Source organism: Bombina bombina, chromosome 6, assembly GCF_027579735.1.
Source record: "Bombina bombina isolate aBomBom1 chromosome 6, aBomBom1.pri, whole genome shotgun sequence".
Lineage (NCBI taxonomy): Eukaryota > Metazoa > Chordata > Amphibia > Anura > Bombinatoridae > Bombina > Bombina bombina.
This window is the reverse complement of record NC_069504.1, coordinates 324,826,764-324,854,546: the sequence shown is the minus strand read 5'-3', so window position 1 is coordinate 324,854,546 and position 27,783 is coordinate 324,826,764. Positions and strand designations below refer to the sequence as shown.

The following is a 27,783-nucleotide window of genomic DNA, read 5'->3' as shown; positions in this document are numbered from 1 at the left end:
GCTGGAGGATCATTTTAGATAATCTCATCTGAGAGGAGAGTTTTGGATTATCAAGCCCCTAAAAAGGTGCATAATCCTAAAACCCTGACTTATTCAACTTTTCTAAGAATTAAACCTGAAAACCACTGCTGTAGAAGGTATCCATAGATAGGGTTTCAACTTATTTTCTCTTGTTAAATTGAATGCAAACATGTATGACGTCTCTTATCTATATATACGTACACACTTTTAATACTAATAATAATAATGCATATTTTTCTTAGAAATTACCTACTTTTTAATTTGACCTAGAATGCTAGCAGAGTGCAAAAATAATAGCACTATTGTGCAGTAGCACTATTCAAGTTCAATAAATAGTGCTTTATTTTTTGCACTCATATTACAAGCTCAAAGTAATATATTAGTTCTTGAATCTTTGGGGCCGATTTATCATGTCTGCCTGACATGATCCACTCAGCGGATCATGTCCGACAGACATCGATAAATGCCAACAGCATACATCATTGCACAAGCAGTTCTGGTGAACTGCTTGTGCAATGCCGCCCCTGCAGATTTGCGGCCAATCGGCCGCTAGCAAGGGGTGTCAATCAACCCGATCGTATCTGATCGGGTTGATTTCTGTCTGCCACTCAGAGGCGGCAGACCAGTTAAGGAGCAGTGATCTTAAGACCGCTGTTTCTTAACTGCTGTTTCTGGCAAGCCTAAAGGCTTGCGCAGAAACAGATATATTAGGCACCATACGGTGCTTAATAATTTGTCCCCATTGGGTGGGCTAACATCTGGATATCAGATAGTTTGGGTGTGCTAAATCCCTCCAATATTAGACCTCTATGGGAGCACCTGAAAAACTCAACCATTCAAGTGCTAAGCGGAAGGTGTGCTTTGGCTTTAAATAAATATGTAAGCAGTGTTTACACAGTCTTAATCTACAAGTAGGGAAGAAAAAAAAAGTACTTGAATGTTTAACCATACTTGGGATATCCCTATTCTTGCTCCATGTAAAAACAAAATTAAAATGAATCTACAAAATTGCCAAACTATGATTTTGCATTGTAATCTACTTTTAAAATACTTCACATGTACATACATACACATACACATACTTACACATACACCTTTGAGCCCTTTCCAGTCCAACACCTTGTCATATCCCTTTTAAATCACTGTTAAAACATGTATATCAATAATTTTGATTTTACAATTAATATGTACAAATATGAGTGAAATACTATAGTTTAATATATTATACATCTGTTTTGTTATGCATATATTCAAGCATTAACACTTTGCTTCGGTTGTCCAAAAGCACTAAATTTTCCAGCACAATTATATGTTGCGCTCAAGCTCAACACATAATCCACTTCTTGTAACATGAGGTATAATACTCACTGCTCTATCCATTCAAATTATACGGATCAATAAAAGTAAAGGGCTTACCATGTTATGATTCTCTACTAAATAGTTTTTACCATTCTATTGTAATGCCAGATTGTGCACAATTCTTAACGCAAAGTCATAATATTGATAACGCACCCTGCATTATTAGTTGCGCTCCACTTATAATATATATTTCACCAAACAAATAAAGAATTTAGAAGTAGATATTTTTCTATTACTTATTTCAAAATAAACAAACCCCCAAACAGTAATATAGTATTTTTTTATACAACACTTTTAGATGCATTTTAACTATTAACAGTTTAGCTATGAAATATAAAAATGAGAACAAATTAAGAAAACTGTGCATCTACTGAACTATTTAAATTCTTGTTTTCGGTTTTCATTTACTTTATTGAATGTGCCTGTTTTTGCAAATTAATAGTGAGTGCAAAGTATAACAAGACAGAAATTTATACAGGCATTGTATGTTTATCCGACATATTCACTTTTTTATATCTTGAGGGTCTTTCATTTCATTGTAGACTTTGTTGAAAGTGGCAGAATGACAACAAGTAAAATTTTCCATATTCCCTTATGACCACATTCTGTCAGCCGGCACTCTCAGTTAGTGACATATGGCATTTAGCCAGCACAAGTACTGCAGGAACATCTCAAAGTGACTATCTATGCAACAGGGGAAGATATGAAACTTTTGTGTGTTTCATATTCCAGTAGATTTAAATGACAAATTAATAAAGGAGAATGATGCATGTCTGGCATTTTCTTTCTTTCCCTGAGATATTTAAGTCACATTTCTGTTGCTTTTACAATGGTCTTATTAAAGGCTCCCTAGAAAATAAATGTTAAGCATTATAGGGTGTGTTTTCTTCCTTCTAAATTATCACTGCTGAAGGCTTAGTGACAAAAATAATTAAAAGCCTCACTAATTATTTAGTATACATTCATATATTAATCTCCATTAATATGCATTATCTGTATCCACTCCAGTATTTGTCACTGGAGAAACAGTGGCTTAGAAGGGAAATAATATTCAAAGGTATCATTAACAACAACAACAAAAAATGTAAACTGAAATATATATACAGGCGTACCTCGGAGATACTGCAAGTTTGGTTCCAGACCACTGCAATAAAGCGAATATAATAATAAAGTGAGTAACACTCATTCTTTTAATTCCAAGTACATATAAAAGTTATTTCTTTCATGTAATTAGCAAGAGTCCATGAGCTAGTGACGTATGGGATATACATTCCTACCAGGAGGGGCAAAGTTTCCCAAACCTCAAAATGCCTATAAATACACCCCTCACCACACCCACAATTCAGTTTTAGAAACTTTGCCTCCTATGGAGGTGGTGAAGTAAGTTTGTGCTAGATTCTACGTTGATATGCGCTCCGCAGCAGGTTGGAGCCCGGTTTTCCTCTCAGCGTGCAGTGAATGTCAGAGGGATGTGAGGAGAGTATTGCCTATTTTGAATGCAGTGATCTCCTTCTACGGGGTCTATTTCATAGGTTCTCTGTTATCGGTCGTAGAGATTCATCTCTTACCTCCCTTTTCAGATCGGCGATATACTCTTATTTATATACCATTACCTCTGCTGATTCTCGTTTCAGTACTGGTTTGGCTTTCTACAAACATGTAGATGAGTGTCCTGGGGTAAGTAAGTCTTATTTTCTGTGACACTCTAAGCTATGGTTGGGCACTTTGTTTATAAAGTTCTAAATATATGTATTCAAACATTTAATTTGCCTTGACTCAGGATGTTCAACATTCCTTATTTTCAGACAGTCAGTTTCATATTTGGGATAATGCATTTGAATCAATCATTTTTTCTTACCTTAAAAATTTGACTTTTTTTCCCTGTGGGCTGTTAGGCTCGCGGGGGCTGAAAATGCTTCATTTTATTGCGTCATTCTTGGCGCGGACTTTTTTGGCGCAAAAAATCTTTTCTGTTTCCGGCGTCATACGTGTCGCCGGAAGTTGCGTCATTTTTACGTCCTTTTGCGCCAAAGATGTCGGCGTTCCGGATGTGGCGTCATTTTTGGCACCAAAAAGCATTTAGGCGCCAAATAATGTGGGCGTCTTATTTGGCGCTAAAAAATATGGGCGTCGCTTTTGTCTCCACATTATTTCAGTCTCATTTTTTCTTTGCTTCTGGTTGCTAGAAGCTTGTTTATTGGCATTTTTTCCCATTCCTGAAACTGTCATTTAAGGAATTTGATCAATTTTTGTTTTTTCTCTTACATATTGCAAGATGTCTCACGTTGCATCTGAGTCAGAAGATACTTCATGAAAATCGCTGTCTAGTGCTGGAACTACCAAAGCTAAGTGTATCTGCTGTAAACTTTTGGTAGCTATTCCTCCAGCTGTTGTTTGTATTAATTGTCATGACAAACTTGTTAATGCAGATAATATTTCCTTTAGTAATGTACCATTGCCTGTTGCAGTTCCTTCAACATCTAAGGTTCAGAATGTTCCTGATAACATAAGAGATTTTGTTTCTGAATCCATCAAGAAGGCTATGTCTGTTATTCCTCCTTCTAGTAAACATAAAAAATCTTTTAAAACTTCTCTTTCTACAGATGAATTTTTAAATGAACATCATCACTCTGATTCTGATGACTCTTCTGGTTCAGAGGATTCTGTCTCAGAGATTGATGCTGATAAATCTTCATATTTATTTAAAATGGAATTTATTCGTTCTTTACTTAAAGAAGTACTAATTGCTTTAGAAATTGAGGATTCTGGTCCTCTTGATACTAATTCTAAACGTTTAGATAAGGTCTTTAAATCTCCTGTGGTTATTCCAGAAGTTTTTCCTGTCCCTAATGCTATTTCTGAAGTAATTTCCAGAGAATGGGATAAATTGGGTAATTCATTTACTCCTTCTAAACGTTTTAAGCAATTATATCCTGTGCCGTCTGACAGATTAGAATTTTGGGACAAAATCCCTAGAGTTGATGGGGCTATTTCTACCCTTGCTAAACGTACTACTATTCCTACGTCAGATGGTACTTCGTTTAAGGATCCTTTAGATAGGAAAATTGAATCCTTTCTAAGAAAAGCTTATCTGTGTTCAGGTAATCTTCTTAGACCTGCTATATCATTGGCTGATGTTGCTGCAGCTTCAACTTTTTGGTTGGAAACTTTAGCGCAACAAGTAACAGATCATGATTCTCATAATATTATTATTCTTCTTCAACATGCTAATAATTTTATCTGTGATGCCATTTTTGATATTATCAGAGTTGATGTCAGGTTTATGTCTCTAGCTATTTTAGCTAGAAGAGCTTTATGGCTTAAAACTTGGAATGCTGATATGGCTTCTAAATCAACTCTACTTTCCATTTCTTTCCAGGGTAACAAATTATTTGGTTCTCATTTGGATTCTATTATCTCAACTGTTACTGGTGGGAAAGGAACTTTTTTACCACAGGATAAAAATCTAAGGGTAAAAACAGGGCTAATAATCGTTTTCGTTCCTTTCGTTTCAACAAAGAACAAAAGCCTGATCCTTCATCCTCAGGAGCAGTTTCAGTTTGGAAACCATCTCCAGTCTGGAATAAATCCAAGCCTTCTAGAAAGGCAAAGCCAGCTTCTAAGTCCACATGAAGGTGCGGCCCTCATTCCAGCTCAGCTGGTAGGGGGCAGGTTACGTTTTTTCAAAGAAATTTGGATCAATTCTGTTCACAATCTTTGGATTCAGAACATTGTTTCAGAAGGGTACAGAATTGGTTTCAAGATGAGACCTCCTGCAAAGAGATTTTTTCTTTCCCGTGTCCCAGTAAATCCAGTGAAAGCTCAAGCATTTCTGAATTGTGTTTCAGATCTAGAGTTGGCTGGAGTAATTATGCCAGTTCCAGTTCTGGAACAGGGGATGGGGTTTTATTCAAATCTCTTCATTGTACCAAAGAAGGAGAATTCCTTCAGACCAGTTCTGGATCTAAAAATATTGAATCGTTATGTAAGGATACCAACGTTCAAAATGGTAACTGTAAGGACTATCTTGCCTTTTGTTCAGCAAGGGCATTATATGTCCACAATAGATTTACAGGATGCATATCTGCATATTCCGATTCATCCAGATCATTATCAGTTCCTGAGATTCTCTTTTCTGGACAAGCATTACCAGTTTGTGGCTCTGCCGTTTGGCCTAGCTACAGCTCCAAGAATTTTTACAAAGGTTCTCGGTGCCCTTCTGTCTGTAATCAGAGAACAGGGTATTGTGGTATTTCCTTATTTGGACGATATCTTGGTACTTGCTCAGTCTTTACATTTAGCAGAATCTCATACGAATCGACTTGTGTTGTTTCTTCAAGATCATGGTTGGAGGATCAATTCACCAAAAAGTTCATTGATTCCTCAGACAAGGGTAACCTTTCTGGGTTTCCAGATAGATTCAGTGTCCATGACTCTGTCTTTAACAGACAAGAGACGTCTAAAATTGATTTCAGCTTGTCGAAACCTTCAGTCACAATCATTCCCTTCGGTAGCCTTATGCATGGAAATTCTAGGTCTTATGACTGCTGCATCGGACGCGATCCCCTTTGTTCGTTTTCACATGCGACCTCTTCAGCTCTGTATGCTGAATCAATGGTGCAAGGATTACACAAAGATATCTCAATTAATATCTTTAAAGCCGATTGTACGACACTCTCTAACGTGGTGGACAGATCACCATCGTTTAATTCAGGGGGCTTCTTTTGTGCTTCCGACCTGGACTGTAATTTCAACAGATGCAAGTCTCACAGGTTGGGGAGCTGTGTGGGGATCTCTGACGGCACAAGGAGTTTGGGAATCTCAGGAGGTGAGATTACCGATCAATATTTTGGAACTCCGTGCAATTTTCAGAGCTCTTCAGTCTTGGCCTCTTCTGAAGAGAGAATCGTTCATTTGTTTTCAGACAGACAATGTCACAACTGTGGCATACATCAATCATCAAGGAGGGACTCACAGTCCTCTGGCTATGAAAGAAGTATCTCGAATTTTGGTTTGGGCGGAATCCAGCTCCTTTCTAATCTCTGCGGTTCATATCCCAGGTATAGACAATTGGGAAGCGGATTATCTCAGTCGCCAAACGTTGCATCCGGGCGAATGGTCTCTTCACCCAGAGGTATTTCTTCAGATTGTTCAAATGTGGGAGCTTCCAGAAATAGATCTGATGGCATCTCATCTAAACAAGAAACTTCCCAGGTATCTGTCCAGATCCCGGGATCCTCAGGCGGAAGCAGTGGATGCATTATCACTTCCTTGGAAGTATCATCCTGCCTATATCTTTCCGCTTCTAGTTCTTCTTCCAAAAGTAATCTCCAAGATTCTGAAGGAATGCTCGTTTGTTCTGCTGGTAGCTCCGGCATGGCCTCACAGGTTTTGGTATGCGGATCTTGTCCGGATGGCCTCTTGCCATCCGTGGACTCTTCCGCTAAGACCAGACCTTCTGTCGCAAGGTCCTTTTTTCCATCAGGATCTCAAATCCTTAAATTTAAAGGTATGGAGATTGAATGCTTGATTCTTGGTCAAAGAGGTTTTCTTTGTGATTAATACTATGTTACAGGCTCGTAAATCTGTATCCAGAGAGATATATTATAGAGTCTGGAAGACTTATATTTCTTGGTGTCTTTCTCATCATTTTTCTTGGCATTCTTTTAGAATTCCGAGAATTTTACAGTTTCTTCAGGATGGTTTAGATAAAGGTTTATCCGCAAGTTCTTTGAAAGGACAAATCTCTGCTCTTTCTGTTCTTTTTCACAGAAAGATTGCTAATCTTCCTGATATTCATTGTTTTGTACAAGCTTTGGTTCGTATAAAACCTGTCATTAAGTCAATTTCTCCTCCTTGGAGTTTGAATTTGGTTCTGGGGGCTCTTCAAAGCTCCTCCGTTTGAACCTATGCATTCATTGGACATTAAATTACTTTCTTGGAAAGTTTTGTTCCTTTTGGCGATCTCTTCTGCCAGAAGAGTATCTGAATTATCTGCTCTTTCTTGTGAGTCTCCTTTTCTGATTTTTCATCAGGATAAGGCGGTGTTGCGAACTTCTTTTGAATTTTTACCTAAAGTTGTGAATTCCAACAACATTAGTAGAGAAATTGTGGTTCCTTCATTATGTCCTAATCCTAAGAATTCTAAGGAGAAATCGTTGCATTCTTTGGATGTTGTTAGAGCTTTGAAATATTATGTTGAAGCTACTAAGTCTTTCCGAAAGACTTCTAGTCTATTTGTTATCTTTTCCGGTTCTAGAAAAGGCCAGAAAGCTTCTGCCATTTCTTTGGCATCTTGGTTGAAATCTTTAATTCATCATGCCTATGTCGAGTTGGGTAAAACTCCGCCTCAAAGGATTACAGCTCATTCTACTAGGTCAGTTTCTACTTCCTGGGCGTTTAGGAATGAAGCTTCGATTTATGTAAGAACTTACCTGATAAATTCATTTCTTTCATATTAGCAAGAGTCCATGAGGCCCGCCCTTTTTTGTGGTGGTTATGATTTTTTTGTATAAAGCACAATTATTCCAATTCCTTATTTTATATGCTTTCGCACTTTTTTCTTATCACCCCACTTCTTGGCTATTCATTAAACTGAATTGTGGGTGTGGTGAGGGGTGTATTTATAGGCATTTTGAGGTTTGGGAAACTTTGCCCCTCCTGGTAGGAATGTATATCCCATACGTCACTAGCTCATGGACTCTTGCTAATATGAAAGAAATGAATTTATCAGGTAAGTTCTTACATAAATTATGTTATTTATACTATACTGTACAAGGGCCAGATTACACGTAGAGCACTAATTGCGCTAGAAGTAAACTTTTTGCGCACATCAGGTGCACTTGTTTTACGAGTTGAAAGAAAAAATGCTAACCTGATGTGCGCAGTTTACTTCTTCCACAGTTTAAATATGATGCGCAAGATAACCTATTCCCCTATAGAAGTCAATGGAGAAAAAAAAGTGGGAAATAAAACACTCTATTTGTGCGCTAACCTGAACTCATATTCTCATATGCGCTAACCTGAAAGCATATTCTCATATGAGATAACTCAATCTCATATTCTCATATGTGCTAACCTGATTGCATGTTCTCAAGTGCGCGAACCTGACATAAAAATATATTTCACATTCCAATGTTCTTTACATAAAAGAATATGTTCTAATCATAAATATTTATATATATATATATATATATATATATATATATATATATATATATAGTATCTCACAAAAGTGAGTACACCCCTCAAATTTTTGTAAATATTTTATTATATCTTTTCATGTGACAACACTGAAGAAATGACACTTTGCTACAATGTAAAGTAGTGAGTGTAGAGCCTGTATAACTGTGTAAATGGGCTGTCCCCTCAAAATAGCTCAACACACAGCCATTAATGTCTAAACCATTGGCAACAAAAGTGAGTACGCCCCTAAGTGGAAATGTTCAAATTGGGTCCAATAACAATTTTCCCTCCCCGGTGTAATGTGACTCGTTAATGTTTCAAGGTCTCAGGTGTGAATGGGGAGCAGGTGTGTTAAATTTGGTGTTATCGCTCTCACACTTTCTTATACTAGTCACTGGAAGTTCAACATGGCACCTCATGGCAAAGAACTCTCTGAGGATCTGAAAAAAAGAATTGTTGCTTTACATAAAGATGGCCTAGGCTATAAGAAGATTGCCAAGACCCTGAAACTGAGCTGCAGCACGGTGTGCAAGATCATACAATGGTTTCACAGGAGAGGTTCCACTCAGAACAGGCCTTGCCATGGTTGACCAAAGAAGTTGAGTGCATGTGCTCAGCATCATATCAAGAGGTTGTCTTTGGGAAATAGACGTATGAGTGCTGCCAGCATTGCTGCAGAGGTTGAAGGGTTGGGGGGTCAGCATGTCAATGATCAGACCATACACCCAACACTGCATCAAATTGGTCTGCATGGCTGTCATCCCAGAAGAAAGCCTCTTCTAAAGATAATGCACAAGAAAGCCCACAAACAGTTTGCTGAAGACAAACTGACTAAGGCCATGGATTACTGGAACCATGTCCTGTGATCCGTTGAGACCAACATAAACTTATTTGGTTCAGATGGTGTCAAGCGTGTGTAGCGGCAACCGGGTGAGGAGTACAAAGACAAGTGTGTCTTTCCTACAGTCAAGCATGGTGGTGGGAGTGTCATGGTCTGGGCCTGCATGAGTGCACTGGGGAGTCTACAGTTCAGTGAGGGAACCATGAATGCAAACATGTTTTGTGACATACTTAAGCAGAGCATGATCCTCTTCCTTCAGAGACTAGGCAGCAGGGCAGTATTCCAACATGATAACGACCCCAAACACACCTCCAAGACAACCACTGCCTTGCTAAAGAAGCTGAAGTTAAAGGTGATAGACTGGCCAAGCATGTCTCCAGACCTAAACCATATTGAGCGTCTGTGGGGCATCTTCAAACGGAAGGTGGGGGAGTGCATGGTCTCTAACATCCACCAGCTCCATGATGTCATCATGGAGAAGTGGAAGAGGACTCCAGTGGCAACCTGTGAAGCTCTGGTGAACTCCATGCCTAAGAGGGCAGTGCTGGAAAATAATGGTGGCCCCACAAAATATTGACACTTTGGGCCCAATTTGGACATTTCCACTTAAGGGTGTACTTACTTTTGTTGCCAATGGTTTAGACATTAATCGATGTGTGTTGAGTTAATTTATACTGTTATGCAGACTGTACATTCACTACTTTACATTGTAGCAAAGTGTCATTTCTTCAGTGTTGTCACTCAAAAAGATATAATAAAATATTTACAAAAATGTGAGGGGTGTACTAACTTTTGTAAGATACAGTACTTGTATATACAAATAATTATATATAGGTATAGATGTACAGTATACAGATGTATATATGAATATTTATTTATAATTCAGCAATGTGTAGAACATTTTAATGTGAGATATTTACAGCAGTAAATACACAGTATAACACTTTATTATATGTCTGTGTATATATATATATATATATATATATATATATATATATATATATATATATACAGTATATATAAATGTGTGTATGTGTGTGTGTTTGTATTTATGTATATATGTATGTGTATACAGGGAGTGCAGAATTATTAGGCAAGTTGTATTTTTGAGGATTAATTTTATTATTGAACAACAACCATGTTCTCAATGAACACAAAAAACTCATTAATATCAAAGCTGAATAGTTTTGGAAGTAGTTTTTAGTTTGTTTTTAGTTATAGCTATTTTAGGGGGATAACTGTGTGTGCAGGTGACTATTACTGTGCATAATTATTAGGCAACTTAACAAAAAACAAATATATACCCATTTCAATTATTTATTTTTACCAGTGAAACCAATATAACATCTCAACATTCACAAATATACATTTATGACATTCAAAAAGAAAACAAAAACAAATCAGTGACCAATATAGCCACCTTTCTTTGCAAGGACACTCAAAAGCCTGCCATCCATGGATTCTGTCAGTGTTTTGATCTGTTCACCATCAACATTGCGTGCAGCAGCAACCACAGCCTCCCAGACACTGTTCAGAGAGGTGTGCTGTTTTCCCTCCTTGTAAATCTCACATTTGATGATGGACCACAGGTTCTCAATGGGGTTCAGATCAGGTGAACAAGGAGGCCATGTCATTAGATTTTCTTCTTTTATACCCTTTCTTGCCAGCCACGCTGTGGAGTACTTGGACGCGTGTGATGGAGCATTGTCCTGCATGAAAATCATGTTTTTCTTGAAGGATGCAGACTTCTTCCTGTACCACTGCTTGAACAAGGTGTCTTCCAGAAACTGGCAGTAGGACTGGGAGTTGAGCTTGACTCCATTCTCAACCCGAAAAGGCCCCACAAGCTCATCTTTGATGATACCAGCCCAAACCAGTACTCCACCTCCACCTTGCTGGCGTCTGAGTCGGACTGGAGCTCTCTGCCCTTTACCAATCCAGCCACGGGCCCATCCATCTGGCCCATCAAGACTCACTCTCATTTCATCAGTCCATAAAACCTTAGAAAAATCAGTCTTGAGATATTTCTTGGCCCAGTCTTGACGTTTCAGCTTGTGTGTCTTGTTCAGTGGTGGTCGTCTTTCAGCCTTTCTTACCTTGGCCATGTCTCTGAGTATTGCACACCTTGTGCTTTTGGGCACTCCAGTGATGTTGCAGCTCTGAAATATGGCCAAACTGGTGGCAAGTGGCATCTTGGCAGCTGCACGCTTGACTTTTCTCAGTTCATGAGCAGTTATTTTGCGCCTTGGTTTTTCCACACGCTTCTTGCGACCCTGTTGACTATTTTGAATGAAACGCTTGATTGTTCGATGATCACGCTTCAGAAGCTTTGCAATTTTAAGAGTGCTGCATCCCTCTGCAAGATATCTCACTATTTTTGACTTTTCTGAGCCTGTCAAGTCCTTCTTTTGACCCATTTTGCCAAAGAAAAGGAAGTTGCCTAATAATTATGCACACCTGATATAGGATGTTGATGTCATTAGACCACACCCCTTCTCATTACAGAGATGCACATCACCTAATATGCTTAATTGGTAGTAGGCTTTCGAGCCTATACAGCTTGGAGTAAGACAACATGCATTAAGAGGATGATGTGGTCAAAATACTCATTTGCCTAATAATTCTGCACTCCCTGTATATATATGTGTCTGTATATGTATTCATGTGTTTATATGTGTATATATGTCTGTAAATACATATATACACATATAAATACATCTGTGTGTATATATATATATATATATATATATGTATATATATATATATATATATACACACTAACACCTGAGACCTCATATCTTTGAGCACTTATAACTTATGTGTGCAATCATTTTATTTAACATTAGTAAATATTAGTAAATGTACTTTGTAATGAATTTTAGATGTGTTTTGTGCAGCTTTTTATTTTGCTAAACAGTTAACCACTGCTCTGAAGTCGCGGTTATTATTTTAGCATTTAATTTCAACTCATAATACGAGCACAATTTAACGTGCGTGCAATTGATTGCGAAAACCCAATATTGTTTGTTCTCCTCTCGTAATCGGGCCCTAGATGTGTAATAGCTTTATGTGTAACAAAAACAATGTACATACATTAATTAAAAAATACTTTACTGCTAAAAAATGCTAACTATCATCTGAGCCTTCAGCGAGTCATAATATTTTTGCTAGTGGTGTGTGTATGCATAAGACCACTATTCTTCAACCTTTCCACCATCTTTTAGTATCAGATTGGGATGATTGACAGCCCCTGCTAGCAGCCGATTGGCTGCCAGTGAGCAAGGGGGGGCATTGCACATGCATCTCACTAGAAATTGCCTACTGCAGTCAAACTTTCAGGATTAGTTGTTGATGCATATACATTTTAGGATTAAAGGATTTATTTAAAAAAATGTCATGTCCTTTTTTATATAACCTTGCATAGTAGAGTTTTTTTTTCTTATCCCTACAATTTTACACATCTCAATTGCAATGCCACTTTGTCTTTTTTTTTTACAAATTGAATTCACGAGAACACCCTAAAAATATTGCCTGGTAAATATTTATTTTTCATATTCTTTAATACTCCTTACCTACACTGCTATCGCACATTTACAAACTTCAAAGTTCATCTAGCTAGGTACATGTAATATATTTTTTATGCCTTTATCTTTCTGATTCTTAACCATCAGGCCTGCAAGCTAGTCACAGAAACGACCTTTACAAAAAAGGAAATGCTGTCTAATCACTGTTATTGCTTTTTTGTGTCCTTTTAACTTTCACTGTTGAATTTGATATTGTAGACCAGCATTTACCAAAGAGATATCAAACAAACAACAACAAAAAAATAATAGACAAAAGGTCAGGAGGACCACAAGTGTTTGCTTTTCAAAGAAAGATCATATACTTTTAGAGGCTTAATTGCTCAGTCATTGTACCGAATTAAATGTTTCATGTTTCTTCATCAAAAGAAAGAATTAAGATCTGTGTATAAATAATAAATGTAAATGCGTTTCATGCTAAGCTATTATGTTTTTGCAAATACGTGATTTTTAACAAAGAATCACTATATTGTTTTTATGAAACAAAAACTTCATGTATGTGTCTGTGTGAGTCCATATTTGAATTTTATTTTTTTATTTAAAGATTACTTTTATGTATCATTTCTGACAGCACTTGAGTGCTTATCTTATTGGACTTTGTAACCCCCCCCCCAATAATTTAGGTTTCAGTCAAATGGCCAAAATGGCAAGATTTGTTGACATATCCAATAACACAAATTTGACAAATACTGGAATTTCCAGACAACTTTACAGCTTTACTCCTGTTATCAAATTTGCCTCTTTGCTTCTAAGAGTTGTAAACATGTCAACATAGGTAATATATTTAGATCAACTTCTACTGGAGAGAGTTTTTGCATAACACATCATGTTGGTTGTAATGCCAGTTTTGCTGTATATTTAATAACATGCAAATATACAGGAGGAACGGTATGTCCTGTAATGAGTGAATCAGAACATCTATTATTACTGGACATTGAGGTTCTATAGAGACCTGTTATTAGACACTTTGCTATACACAGGAGTGGCCGGGTGTGGAATGAGGAGTTGAAGAAATATATTTAATCATTTTGTGGAGTTTCAAGTGAGAGATAGTTTTCTATATTCAAGAGCAGGTGGTGATATACAGACCATTTTAAATAAGAAAGAGGCCTTTTTGAAAAAGAAATTAAATTTGGAACCTAAAGCTATATACAGATAACTGAGGATGTGCTTTTTTCTTAGATATTGTAGACTATTATGTATTATGTATGATAGATACATTTGTATATATACACAGGAACTAAGAACTGGCTCAATAGCATTGTTAGCCTGTTCTATGGTGATTTACCACCTGGGTGCAATATATATATATATATATATATATATATATATATAGCACCCAGGTGGTAAATCGCCATAGAACAGGCTAACAATGCTATTGAGCCAGTTCTTAGTTCCTGTGAGTGCACTTCTCTCTGTATGTATTTCGTCTCCCTATAGGGAAAAGGGGCAACCAGACGTGGACTCCTTGCTAAGTGTGCTTAGAGGAATATGGCTACACCTCACTGACGAGGCCCAATGAAGGCCAAAACGATCATCTGGGGTTGCTGTGTTCCTTTTTCAGAGAGGAATTGCCTGGTGTTTCGGCGCTGGACTGACCTTAATAGGCGGGATCAGACTGATATACTACAGGAAAGTTCCACTCTGTGAAAAGTATTACTGGGCTAAAAAGTTGCACCCAGGTGGTAAATAGCCATAGAACAGGCTAACAATGCTATTGAGCCAGTTGTTCGTTCCTGTGAGTGCACTTCTCTCTGTATGTATTTAGTCTCCCTATGGGAAAAAGGGGCAACCAGACGTGGACTCCTTGCTCAGTGTGCTTAGAGTAATATGGCTACACCTCACTGACGAGGCCCAATGAAGGCCGAAATGATCATCTGGGGTTGCTGTGTTCCTTGTTCAGAGAGGAATTGCCTGGTATTTCGGCGCTGGACTGACCTTAATAGGCGGGATCAGACTGATATACTACAGGAAAGTTCCACTCTGTGAAAAGCATTACTGGGCTAAAAAGTTGCACCCAGGTTGTAAATCGCCATAGAACAGGCTAACAATGCTATTGAGCCAGTTGTTTCCTGTGAGTGCACTTCTCTCTGTGTATATATATATATATATATATATATATATATATATAAAATGATTGAGCATAAAGTATTTTGTTTTAACTAAAACATCCTACAATCATTATATGAAGTTAGACACTATTTATATGTCTATCCAATATCTAAACTATTATTTAATTTGGAAAGTTTATGTCTAATAAGCTTTTGAATGATTTATTTATTTATTTACATTAATGTTTATGTACCTTCTTTTTCACAAGTGGTTCTTTTTAATCATTATCTGTCATTTTATGTGAGTAAGTTATATAAGCTTAGGACTCCAGTTATCAAATGCCAAGTGAAAAAGCTCTCTCCCAGGAACCCTATAGAAGTTACATGGTTGATGTAAAAATTTAAATTTCCTAAGTGATACTCACCAAAGTTGAATCCGGGATATGATGCTCCATCTTCATCCCGGCAGTGGTCCATCTTCATCCTGGCAGTGGAACACTGCAATCTTGTGATCGATAGTGCTCCACTAATAATCTGGTCCTATATCATATGACTGTTTCATGTTCCTTGTGGGAGCGTGTTCAGGTGTTGGGAGCTGTTGTGTGGAGGTGTCAGGTTCTGGAGCTAGAGATATGTGGTGTCTTTGTGAGTCTCTCCTTCTAGGCATAATAAACTAGAACAAGGTACTGAGAATAAAAGTACATGGTTTATTAAACAGAATTATTAGCAATGCAGATAAAAGCAGACTGTTGGTAAGGCAAGAGTCTCTATGCGGGCAAGTATACAAGACTGGTAACACAGTTCAGACAGTCTCAAAGGCAAAGACAACCACTGAGAATGTAGTGAGTTCCCTATTGTCTTCCTCACACCTCAATACCTGCCCACTTGACCCTATCGCTCCACATCTAATACCTTCTCTGTCTTCTACCCTCACTCCAGCTTTTACTCACATATTTAACCTATCCCTTACTACCGGTTCATTCCCATCTTCCTTCAAACATGCAAAGGTCACCCCCATCCTCAAAAAAAATCCTTCAACCCCAATTCTCCTGAAAACTACCGCCCTATATCACTGCTTCCGCTAGCTTCAAAAGTCTTGGAAAAACTCGTTTTCGATTGCCTTACCCACTTCTTGTCCTCCAACTCACTGCTTGACCCCGTGCAATCTGGCTTCCATCTCCAACACTCAACTAAGACTGCCCTCACCAAGGTTACTAACAATCTTATTTCTGCTAAAAACAATGGCCACTACTCTATAGTTATCTTACTTGACCTGTCTGCTGCCTTTTACACAGTTGACTATCCCCTTCTCCTACAGACTCTCAACTCTCTTGGGCTCTCTGACACTGCCCTCTCCTGGATCCACTCTTATCTCTCTAATAGATACCTTTCTGTCTCTTTTGCTGGTGACTCCTCCTCTCCAATGCCTCTGTCTGTTGGAGTACCTCAAGGCTCTGTTCTGGATCCTCTAGCCTTCTCTATTTATACTTCCTAACTGGGTAAACTTATCAGTAGCTATGGCATCAACTATCCTGCTACCTCTATGCTGATGATACTCAGATCTACCAACTCACCCCTGCACTCTCTCCTTCTGCCCTTTCTCACATCAGTGTCTACTTATCTGGCATTTCTTCTTAGATGGCCTCTCACCACCTAAAAATCAACATGTCCAAGACTGAGCTCCTTCTAATCCCCCCTCTAAATCTACTCCGATTTCTAATTTTTCAATTACTGTTGGTCACACCACTATCTCCCCATCACCCCAAGTCCACTGCTAGTGCCTAGGAGTTATACTTGACTCCAAACTGTCCTTCATACCCCACATCCAATTGCTCTTTTCATCCTGTCACAACCACCTACACAATATCTACAAAATTCGTCAATTTCTGAGTGCTGAAACTACTTAACAGCTAATACACTCCCTGGTAATTTCCTGACTTGACTACTGTAATAACCTACTAACTGGCCTTCCTCTCTCCTGCCTCTCACCTCTTCAATCTATACTAAACAGCTAATGCACTCCCTGGTAATTTCCCAACTTGACTACTGTAATAACCTACTAACTGGCCTTCCTCTCTCCTGCCTCTCCCCTCTTCAATCCATACTAAACAGCTAATGCACTCCCTGGTAATTTCCCGACTTGACTACTGTAATAACCTACTAACTGGCCTTCCTCTCTCCTGCCTCTCCCCTTTTCAATCCATACTAAACAGCTAATGCTCTCCCTGGTAATTTCCCGACTTGACTACTGTAATAACCTACTAACTGGCCTTCCTCTCGCCTGCCTCTCCCGTCTTCAATCCATCCTAAATGCCTCTGCTAGGCTCATCCACCTCTCCAAATGCTCTGTATCTGCTGCACCTCTCTGTGAGTCCCTTAACTGGCTCCCCATTCACAGCAGAATTAAATTTAAAATTCTCACCCTGACCTCCAAAGCCCTTACCAACGCAGTCCCCCCCATCTGTCCTCACTCATCAACAAATATACTCCAGCCCGCCCCTAAGATCCAACAATGACCTGCTCCTTGCATCTTCTACCATCACCTCCTTCCATGCTAGACTAAAAGACTTCTCTCGTGCGGCATCAACATACTGAAAAGCACTTCCTCAAGCTGTCACACTTTCCCCTAACCTTTCCTTCTTTAAACGATCTCTTAAGACCTTTTTGTTCAGGGAAGCCTATCTCCTAATCAGTAACAAATTAATTCCACTTGCCTAATAGCTGCCCTCATCTAACTCCACACTAACATCATTCCCATCTTTGCAGTCCCCACCTCCTGTTTCTCACCCTCCTACCCATCTAGATTGTAAATTCCCACGAGAACAGGGCCCTCAATTCCCCCTGTATTTGTTTGTTAAAATTTGTCTGGTGTCTTTTATATTGTATTGTATTGTACTTTTATCTTTGTACCCATGGACATCGCAGCAGAATCTGTTGGCGCTTTATAAATAAAGAATAATAATAATAATAACACCACAGCTTCCAGGACAAGTGTTAATAGAGCAGCCAAAGTTAATACTTGCAGTCATATGCCAGAAAATCAGTCCAAATCAAAGGCACAGTGCCAATGAGAAAATCCAGCAGAGAAGTCACACAAAAAAACTGAAATCACGCACCAAGAAATCCAACAAATCAGCAGACAAGGTAACTGGAACAGAGGCTTAGACAGAGCAGAACTCCTAATGTCAGGGCCCAGGACTCACAGCAAACCTTCCTTAAATAGCATACTGCTGATTACATGATTACCTACAGCTAGCAGGCAGGTGGAGCTAGAGCTGCAGGTAACAGATCCCAGAAACCTCAGCCTGTATACAAGTCATCTGGTTTTGAAGAGTTTAGAACAACAGGCTGGGAAACAGCAGCATCAAACAGGTCCCAGGTCCCAGGTTCAAGTCTGGGCTGTGTCATTGACAAACTGATTAAAAAAATTGTTATAACCAAACTAAAACTTTAATATATATTTGTATTTGTCTGCAATGTCTTATATTTGAGACATTTTTTACTTTCTGAAAAATGTCTGTGGATGGCCATGTCATTGATTTATACATCTAAACATTAAAGGGACACTACACAATAAATACATTTAATGTACCTCCCTGTAATCGTGGGTGCTGCCATTATATGACCTAAGTTACATTGCAGGTATCTGAAGTAGAGTTACTGCACATGTGCATACACATCAGCACTGGAATACACTGAAAGCAAGATTTAATCATGGTGGGCACCCATGACTAGGTGGAAACGGGGAAGAACCGCAATACAATTAATGTTACTTTAATGTACAAACTTTCAGCTAGTTTACGAGTTTTGAGCGCTATAGGGAAATTAACAACCGCCACAAAAGCGGCGGTATTTAACTTTCCTATAGCGCTGCTATTACAGGTTTTGTAAAACCCGGCTTGTGCAGGCGAGATGGTTGCGTTTAGCTCCATACCTCACCCAAATACAAGCAGTGTTTTGACTTGCTCGTACACGATTTCCCCATAGACATCAATGGGGAGAGTCAGCTAAAAAAAAGCCTAACACCTGCGATCGTGAAAACAAAAGCTCCGTAACGCAGCCACATTGATGTCTATGGGGAAAGAAAAAGTTAAGTTTAAACCTAACACCCTAACATAAAAAACATGTCTAAACACCACTAATCTGCTGCCCATAACATCGCCGCCACCTACATTACAGTTATTAACCCCTAATCTGCCACCCCCAATGTCGCTGCCAATATACTAAAGTTATTGACCCCTAAACCTAGCCCTAACGTAACCCTAAGCCTAAGTCTAACCCTAACCCCCCTAGCTTAAATATAATTAAAATAAATCTAAATTAAACTTACAATTATTACCTAAATAATTAATATTTAAAACTAAATACTTACCTGTAAAAAAAAACCTAAGCTAGCTAATAGTTATATTGTAGCTTGCTTAGGTTTTATTTTTATTTCACAGGTAAGTTTGTATTTATTTCAACTAGGTAGACTAGTTAGTAAATAGTTATTAACTATTTACTATCTACCTAGTTAAAATAAATACAAATGTACCTGTAAAATAAAACCTAACCTGCCTTACACTAACACCTAACATTACAATCAAATAAAATAAATTAAATTAATAAAATACAATTATCTAAATTACAAAAAAAATAAACACTAAATTACACAAAATAAAAAAAGAAATTATCAAAAATAAAAATGAATTACTCCTCTTTTATCTGTTAAAAAAATACAAACACCCCAACAGTAAAACCAACCACCCACCCAACCAAACCCCCCAAATAAAAACCTATCTAAATAAACCTAAGTTAACCATTTAGCTCTTTTACATTGCTCAAACCCTAAGCTAAAAATAAAACCCACCCAATAAACTCTTAAAAACACATCTTGGATGGCGTCACTCAAAGGGAAACTTCATTATACAGCAGCGATCAGAAGAAGAGGATTCTCCGAGTCGGATTTCTTGAAGATGCCCGCTCTGCACCGGATGGATGAAGATAGAAGATGCCCTCTGGATGAAGACTTCTGCCCGCTTGGATGAAGACTTCTGCCCGCTTGGATGAAGACTTCTGCCGGCTGGATGAGGATGGATGTCCGGTCTTTGAAAACTGTCAGTGGATCATTGGGGGTTAGTGTTAGTTTTTTTTAAGGGTTTATTAGGTGGGTTTTATTTTTAGCTTAGGGTTTGGGCAATGTAAAAGAGCTAAATGCCCTTTTCAGGGCAATGGGGAGCTTAGGTTTATTTAGACAGGTTTTTATTTGGGGGGGTTTACTGTTGGGGGGTGTTAGTATTTATTTTATAGGTAAAAGAGCTGATTTATTTGGGACAATGCCCCGCAAAAGGCCCTTTTAAGGGCCATTGGCAGTTTAGTGTAGGCTAGGGTTTTTTTTTGGGTGGGCTTTTTTATTTTGATAGGGCTATTAGATTAGGAGTAATTTGTTTTTATTTTTTATATTTTGTGTAATTTAGTGTTTATTTTTTTTAATGTAGATAATTGTATTTTATTAATTACATTTATTTTATTTGATTGTAATGTTAGGTTTTATTGTAAGGCAGGTTAGGTTTTATTTTACAGGTAAGTTTGTATTTATTATATCTAGGTAGTTATTAAATAGTTAATGAAATACCTGTTACACTATGCAAGCGTAACTCTAGGGGGCGCTAGAAGAAATATATAAAACAATCTGTAGGATAATACTGAAGTATAGTAAAAACAATAAACACTATAAAAATAATATAAAATGATCAGATAATAATGTATAAAGACAAAATAATAATGACAATTACAGAAAAAATGAGACATGGACTCTCATCAAATGTGATGTGATGAGATCAATATAAACAGAAAATTCAGCTTAAAACAATATATAATAAATAAATAGTATTAAGTCTCTAATAAGTTCTTATCTGTATATGATATTGATGCTCAGACAGTCCCAAGATTAGGAGGGCACTTCAGAGGTTTATTAGTCCTCCTGGGTAGCACATATATAAGATTCTCCCTTAGATCCAGAAGTCAGCTCCTTGTCACAAAACCAGTCTGGGTGAATACTCTCTCTGTGCAAAGAAAATCACAAAGACAAGGGCGCCTCCTCGTGTGATATAGTTTGGACAATTGTAAAAATAGGTGAATACAGATTTTATACTCACAAGTAAAGCAGCACTCTGTTGTGCTTATAGAGGCAGACTGGGAGTTCACAGTGTCCCAGTTCACTGACCAAGGCAGTGCAACAAATCACTCCAGGGTAGATTTCAATCAAGCTCAGGCTCTCAGCAAAGAGTTAAAATACCATAGTTTAATGGTGCAGTAAAATACAATATAAAATGTCACAAATGTGACCGTAACAATGTCTTTGTGATTTTCTTTGCACAGAGATAGTATTAAATAGTTAATAACTATTTAATAACTAATCTACCTAGTTAAAATAAATACAAACTTACCTGTGAAATAAAAATAAATCCTAAGCTACCTACAATGTAACTTATTTATTTTGTAGCTATCTTAGGTTTTATTTTATAGTTAAGTATTTAGTTTTAAATAGTTATTATTTTGGTAATAATTGTAAGTTTAATTTTGATTTATTTTAATTATATTTAGGAAAGGGGGGTGCTAGGGTTTAGAAATAGGCTTAGGGTTACTTTAGGGTTAGGTTTAGGGGTTAATATATTTATGTAGTGATGTGGTAGGACAGAGATTTAGGTGTTAATAGTTTATTTTTGTATATTTCGTTGTGGGGGGCTTGCGGTTTAGGGGTTAATAGGTTTATTATTGCGGCTGTGTGGGCTGTCGGCAGATTAGGGGTTAATAATCTTTAAATAGTGTTTGCGATGCTGGAGGGTGGTGGTTTAGGGGTTAATAGGTTTATTATAGTGGTGACGATGCCGGGAGCAGCGGAATAGGGGTTAATACATTTTTTAAGTGGCGGCGATGTTCACAGCGGCAGATTAGGGGTTAATACATTTTTTTTAGTATTTGTGATGCGGTTTAGGGGTAGTTTTTGGGTGTTAGTGTACTTTTTAACACTTTAGTTATGAGTTTTATGCTTCAGATTTGTAACGTAAATCTCATAACTACTGACTTTAGCTGACGGTACGAATCTTGTCAGTATAGGGTATACCGCTCACTTCTTGGCCTCACAGCAAAACTTGTAATACCGGCACTATGAAAGTCCCATTGAAAAAGGACTTTTTTAATAGTGCGGTACTGACGTTGCGTGACGGCCAAAAAGGTGTTGCGGTACAGCTATTCTGACAAGACTTGTAATAGCGGTGTTAGGGGAAAAGCATTGTTATGAAGCATAACAATGCTTTTTTTACTCATAACGCAAAACTCGTAAATCTAACTGAAAGTTAATTAAACTTAATAACTCCAATGGAAAAATAACTTATTTACAATATGTACATGTAAAGTGAGTGAAATGTAGATTTCTAAATTAAAATATTTAAAAAGTAATCTTTATTTAGCTTACATGTACTAGTTATATTATTGACTAGATATCAATTAGTTTCTGTCTGTGAATAGCAAAACTAATTGTAATTTATTACTCTGAACTGTATAAATGTATGAAAAGGAGGGATATATGCTTCTAACACAAAAGAAGATATAAGAAAGATGAAATATAATGTACCAGTACAGATGCAACCTAATATGACTATTTTGAGATCTGCTGATAACAGATATACATAAAAGGGTTTTATTTATGTCCAGCCGATGTATCCGCATTATGTTTGCATTAGAAACTAAATAAAAATTACAAGTATCTTTTTCTCTGAACTCCAGCCATAAATCTAAACTTCAGATAATTAGAATGTTTTAGACACTTTTTAGACAGATACTAAACAATTTGTTTCACTGTGTATACTGATGTCTTCTATACTGTAATTTTAAATATGAATTCATTTATTTTGCTTGTGTTCTGGCACTTGATGTGCTCGAGTGCTGAGCTGAAAGCTTCATATTGCACTGGATATGTTAACGATTATAGCTTCATAAATAATAGAGCTTTATTTTACCCTAAGAGACTTTCATCTTAGAGTTTGTTCAGTGTATTGTATCTTTAGAGGCCTGTGAGACTTTACAGACACCGCAAAGTAACAACACACTAAGGCATTGAAACAATGTGACAATATGTGAATTATCTGAAAGAACAGAATCACTAATCTTTGAGGGTTTGTTTAAGTGTAGTAAAGAGAGCCTCATTCAGCAGTCATGGTTCTTAATTTTGCATTGGTGGTAAGTAAGAAGGCGACTAACTGGAAGAGATTATTGCTTTCAAATGAATAATAAAACAAAGATATAACAGGCAAATCCCTAAACAGGGATAATGGGAAGTGAGTGCAAAGACACCTACAATAGCAGATGTTTTCCTTTGAACTGTGCATATTGGCTATACAGTAAATCTTTTTTTTCTGCCAAGTTGCTGAGGTTTCTCATTTACATGGGTTTACCTGCTATGTATCTAAATTAATCAAAAGTATATAACCCCTTGGTACAAAAGAGAAATTCTTAGCTGTTGATCATTCCAATAAAGATTTAATATAATGATAATGATAGAAAGCAGTACATTTATATTTTGTTCAACCACAAAGAAAGATCTGGCTAGATGCATTAGAAGGACATGGAAATGCTGGGCATAACTACAATAACATGGTTAATACTCACCACCATGCCAACAATTTTCCCTTCGGTGCATGCAGCTCTCTTCATCAAATCTTGTTTTAACTCTTTACACATGACAGTTGGTGAACCTCTGCATTTTCTTATTGGGCACTGCCATCTTGTAACCCATTTATTCTTTCCCCCAGTGATAGACGTGGTGCGCACACATTTACAGTTCAAGATTGTTCCTGGCTTTTTCAGTTTTATCATGTGCTTTTGTTTAGCACACACAATAGAAAGGTTTACATTTTTACAGTTTTTATACACAGTTTAAAAGTTACTTATATATATAATGTGTGTGTGTGTGTGTGTTTTGGACGAATACACATTTGTCAAGGAAAATTGGATTTTTGTTTTGCTTTAATGAATGCACCAACTAAATTAAAGAAAACGAAAAAACACTCATGAAAATTGTTTCCTTTATTTATTTTATACTTAACTTAGCGTAAGAGAGAGTGAAAGGGAAAGAGAAGCGAACAATACAGCTGTAAAAAAGCCATGTCTCCCACAAGTACCCCTCATGTACAGGTTTTATGGGGTTTTGGGAAGTTACAGTTTCAACTATGCGGCCTGCACATTTCAGTTTTCATTCATGAAAATTTTACTAATTGGTTTGCTAGACCTACGTTGCCTTTGACACAGTATGCTTTTTTTGTACAGCACATATGAATTATAGACTGCTATCTGAGTTAATTATATGGCAGTTTTTTGTACCAGGTTTTGGTCTTGCGGTGAACCAGTTATGGTTGTATGCACCGATCCGCTAAATTTATTCCCCCCCCCCCCATATATTTGCTGTACTCAACAATGCACTTGGTTTTCGGATTTGGGCATCCTTTCCCTTGACAGGCACTGGCACTGGACTTTCATTACGCTCTGGGATCAGCATGCACAATTCTTTTTTGTCAGTGTAAAGAAGGGCCAGTAGTTTATCATGGCATAATGCTGATGTTGTGCCTTGATGGTTTTTAATCTATGTCAGCTTCTGGGGGAAACCTTAACAATTTTTGCGCACTGTGCCACAAGCTAGGGTTTCAAAATAAAATACATTTTTAAACAAATCAATGCTGCAATAATAGTTGTTGACCCATAGATGACAGCCTTTGTTCAGCAAGGGTAGGAGGAGATCCACCACAATCTTTCAATTTGTGCCCTTAGATTCTTGGCAACCAGTTGGAACAAGATGGGTATATTTCCCTTAAATATGTGAAATGCCCAGATATAACCCTTAGTGCATTCGCACAATTTATACAATTGTATCCCATAGCGTGAATGCTTAGATGGAATATATTGCTTAAAAAGCAATCTTCCCTTAAATTTCATGAGGGATTCAATTACACAGATCTTCTAGTCAGGTGTGTGATTTTCTGAATTTTTTTTTCAGACAGGTGTTTTATCAGGGGCTGTATCTTATATAGCCTGTCACAGAAGGGGTAATTTCTAGGGGGCACTGGGCATTATCATTAAAATGCAGCAGTTGTTCATATCTATCCCTCTTCATAATCCCTGGAAAAAGAGGGGTAGCCAGGATGGGGTGCTTGTGCCAGTAGGAACTTTTTTCACTATACCCATTACCAAGGTCAGTGCCCAAAACATTTTAATTTCTGTTAGGTCAGTGGGGTGCCAGTTATTTTTCTCAACATGGTGTACACTTGGATTAGCCTACAGATTCTGGCTGGCATATACATTTGTTTCAATAGCTATATTCTCAAACATGTTGTCTGTCAAAAACAGGTTTAACAAATTTATTGGCTCACAAATTGAAATGCTGGTTGTGATGCCAGGAGTTTCTGTTAATGGGGTATTTCAGTGATTGTTGGACATTCTTTTTGTTGGACATTCAGACTGATCACAGAAAAAATTCAGTTAACAGTAACTGCAGAAAAGGGGATTAGCTTTAAATTCAATATTATATATATATATATATATCTTTGTAAATTCCTAAAAAAAAAAAGGGTTGTTTAAATTTAAAAAAAATCACACCCCTAAAAGTACTGAACACTATTGCACTGATCAGAATGAACACATCAATAACACTGTGATCAGCACCTAAAGAGTTAGTTTTCTTTCAATAATTTATTTTTATTACAAATGAATAAAAACATGTGGTACATTTAGAAGCAGTCATCACTTGCCTCACTCACCTCAGATTTTGCTGACTGAGAAAAGAGATATGCAGAGGCAGTGCATACAGCCACAGCCAATGATTCTAATCATTGGTTGTCTCATGTATCAGTGACTGGTTGTCACTGCGATGACTTGACTCTGATGGCCGATTGGATTCTTGGGGACTGCCTTAGTCCCCCCTGGGGGTGGGCGTGGCGAGGGGCCATAGAATTTAGGACGTTCCATGCCATCCTAATATTGTTAAGGCACAGTGTTGTCAGGACGGAATGGAATGCCCTAATGTCATTAAGGGGTTAAAAAGCTGTGGATAGTGAAAATGTTATCCACATTTTTTGTGGCACTGCCAGTTGAAATCTAAAATGTCACTCATTGTTATTTATACTTTATAAATGAAAGCAGAAACTGAATAAACATGAGAACAGCAAGATGAATGAGTGCGTAACATAAGATAATACAGAAAAATAAAAATAAGATAAATTAATTAGATATTTATTTCCTAATTTTGTAGCACAAAATGTTTGCTTCATTTTTGCTATCACAACATTAACTGAATCAGTATATTTTTAGAATAGTATCTTTTACTACATATTCTGAATGAGATATTTCAAGTACCTGAAAGCAATTATCTTCAAGACTTACAAATTAAAATCCTTCCTTGTATTGTCGGATAAGCTGAAGTTTGTTTGTTGCATTTCTTACAGTTTGATTAATCCCTCTGCCAGCTATTCACTTTTGTTGTCTGCGGTTAACAAAGGTTCTAGCTGGAATAGTCCAGGAAGCTTATTTACCTCAGAATGCGCTGCCACCTGTGATTAAATTCCATGCGGATTTATAACCATCGTCTCACAATGCTATGTGACCTTTAAGCACATCTGATAAAATCAGAGGTCGTATACTGCTGAAGTTCTGGATGTTGCTAACAATGATGTAACTTAGGATATACTTGAAGGTTTTTCATTGTTTCTTATTGTTTATCGTTTAAAAGTTAGCTCGGAATTAACATGAACTAAATTAATGGTTTAATTTTGCAGGAGAAAGAAGAGGGTTTACGGTGCTCCACTGGGGAAAAGAGCTTTTGTCTTTGTTGATGACCTAAACATGCCTGCCAAGGAGAAATATGGTGCCCAGCCTCCCATTGAACTGCTCAGGCAATGGATTGATCATGGCTACTGGTTTGACAGGTGCAATAAATATTAATTAGTGTGCTTGGCTACAGAGGAGTAATGATATACACTGTTTCTCTGAAGCGTTAAATTGTTGTATTAGTCTTTATAATTCCTCATCTGCTCAGACACAACAGGAAAACATTGTGAGTTACATGATTCTTAACCAAGAGGAATAAATGTAGAACCCACTTAGTGCTGAAATGTAGGTTTAAAACATTTTTTTTTTTACTTAACAAATATCCAAATGGTTAAATAATTCATATTTTTTTTTCTTTTAGAATATTTGTTATTTTTGTCTATCACTCATTCTTTGGAATTACATATCATTTAAGCTTTATTTAAAATCCAGGGATAAATAATAATAATATTGCTTTTATTTGTAAAATGCAAACAGATCTTGCAGTGCTATACAAAGTGTACAAAAAGATAAAGACTATACAGATTGGGATTATAGAAACCTGCTTCCAGATTATAATATAAGTAATCATTAAAATTAATGTTATTTAAATCAGTAAATGCCATTACACTATGAGGTCAAGTAATTAGAGAACCCTTTCTAATTTTCCAAAATCTTAACCTATTTTTAATTTGTAGTATAATACCATTAGTATTTAAATATAATATATATAGTAAATTCATTTCAGTAAACCCTAAAATAAATTCAATTTGATTAAATTAAATATAATTGTTTATACGTGAAATATGAAGAAAACATTTGCATATAAGTAGAACTACTGATATTAAGCAAATGCTGATGTTTACTAAATCCCTAATTAAAATGGCTTACATTTATGCATGCAGGAGAA

The 27,783-nt window shown here is 37.1% G+C and overlaps 1 protein-coding gene across 1 annotated transcript in view; it reads left to right on the top strand.

Moving 5' to 3' along the window:
* Window positions 1–27,783, top strand: part of LOC128664413 (dynein axonemal heavy chain 3-like) — a 2,586,207-nt gene that overhangs the window by 1,429,065 nt on the left and 1,129,359 nt on the right. Inside the window, exon 45 of the mRNA XM_053719244.1 lies at window positions 26,843–26,992. Within this exon, the coding sequence (XP_053575219.1) occupies window positions 26,843–26,992 (150 nt within the window). The remainder of the gene's footprint in view (window positions 1–26,842; window positions 26,993–27,783) is intronic.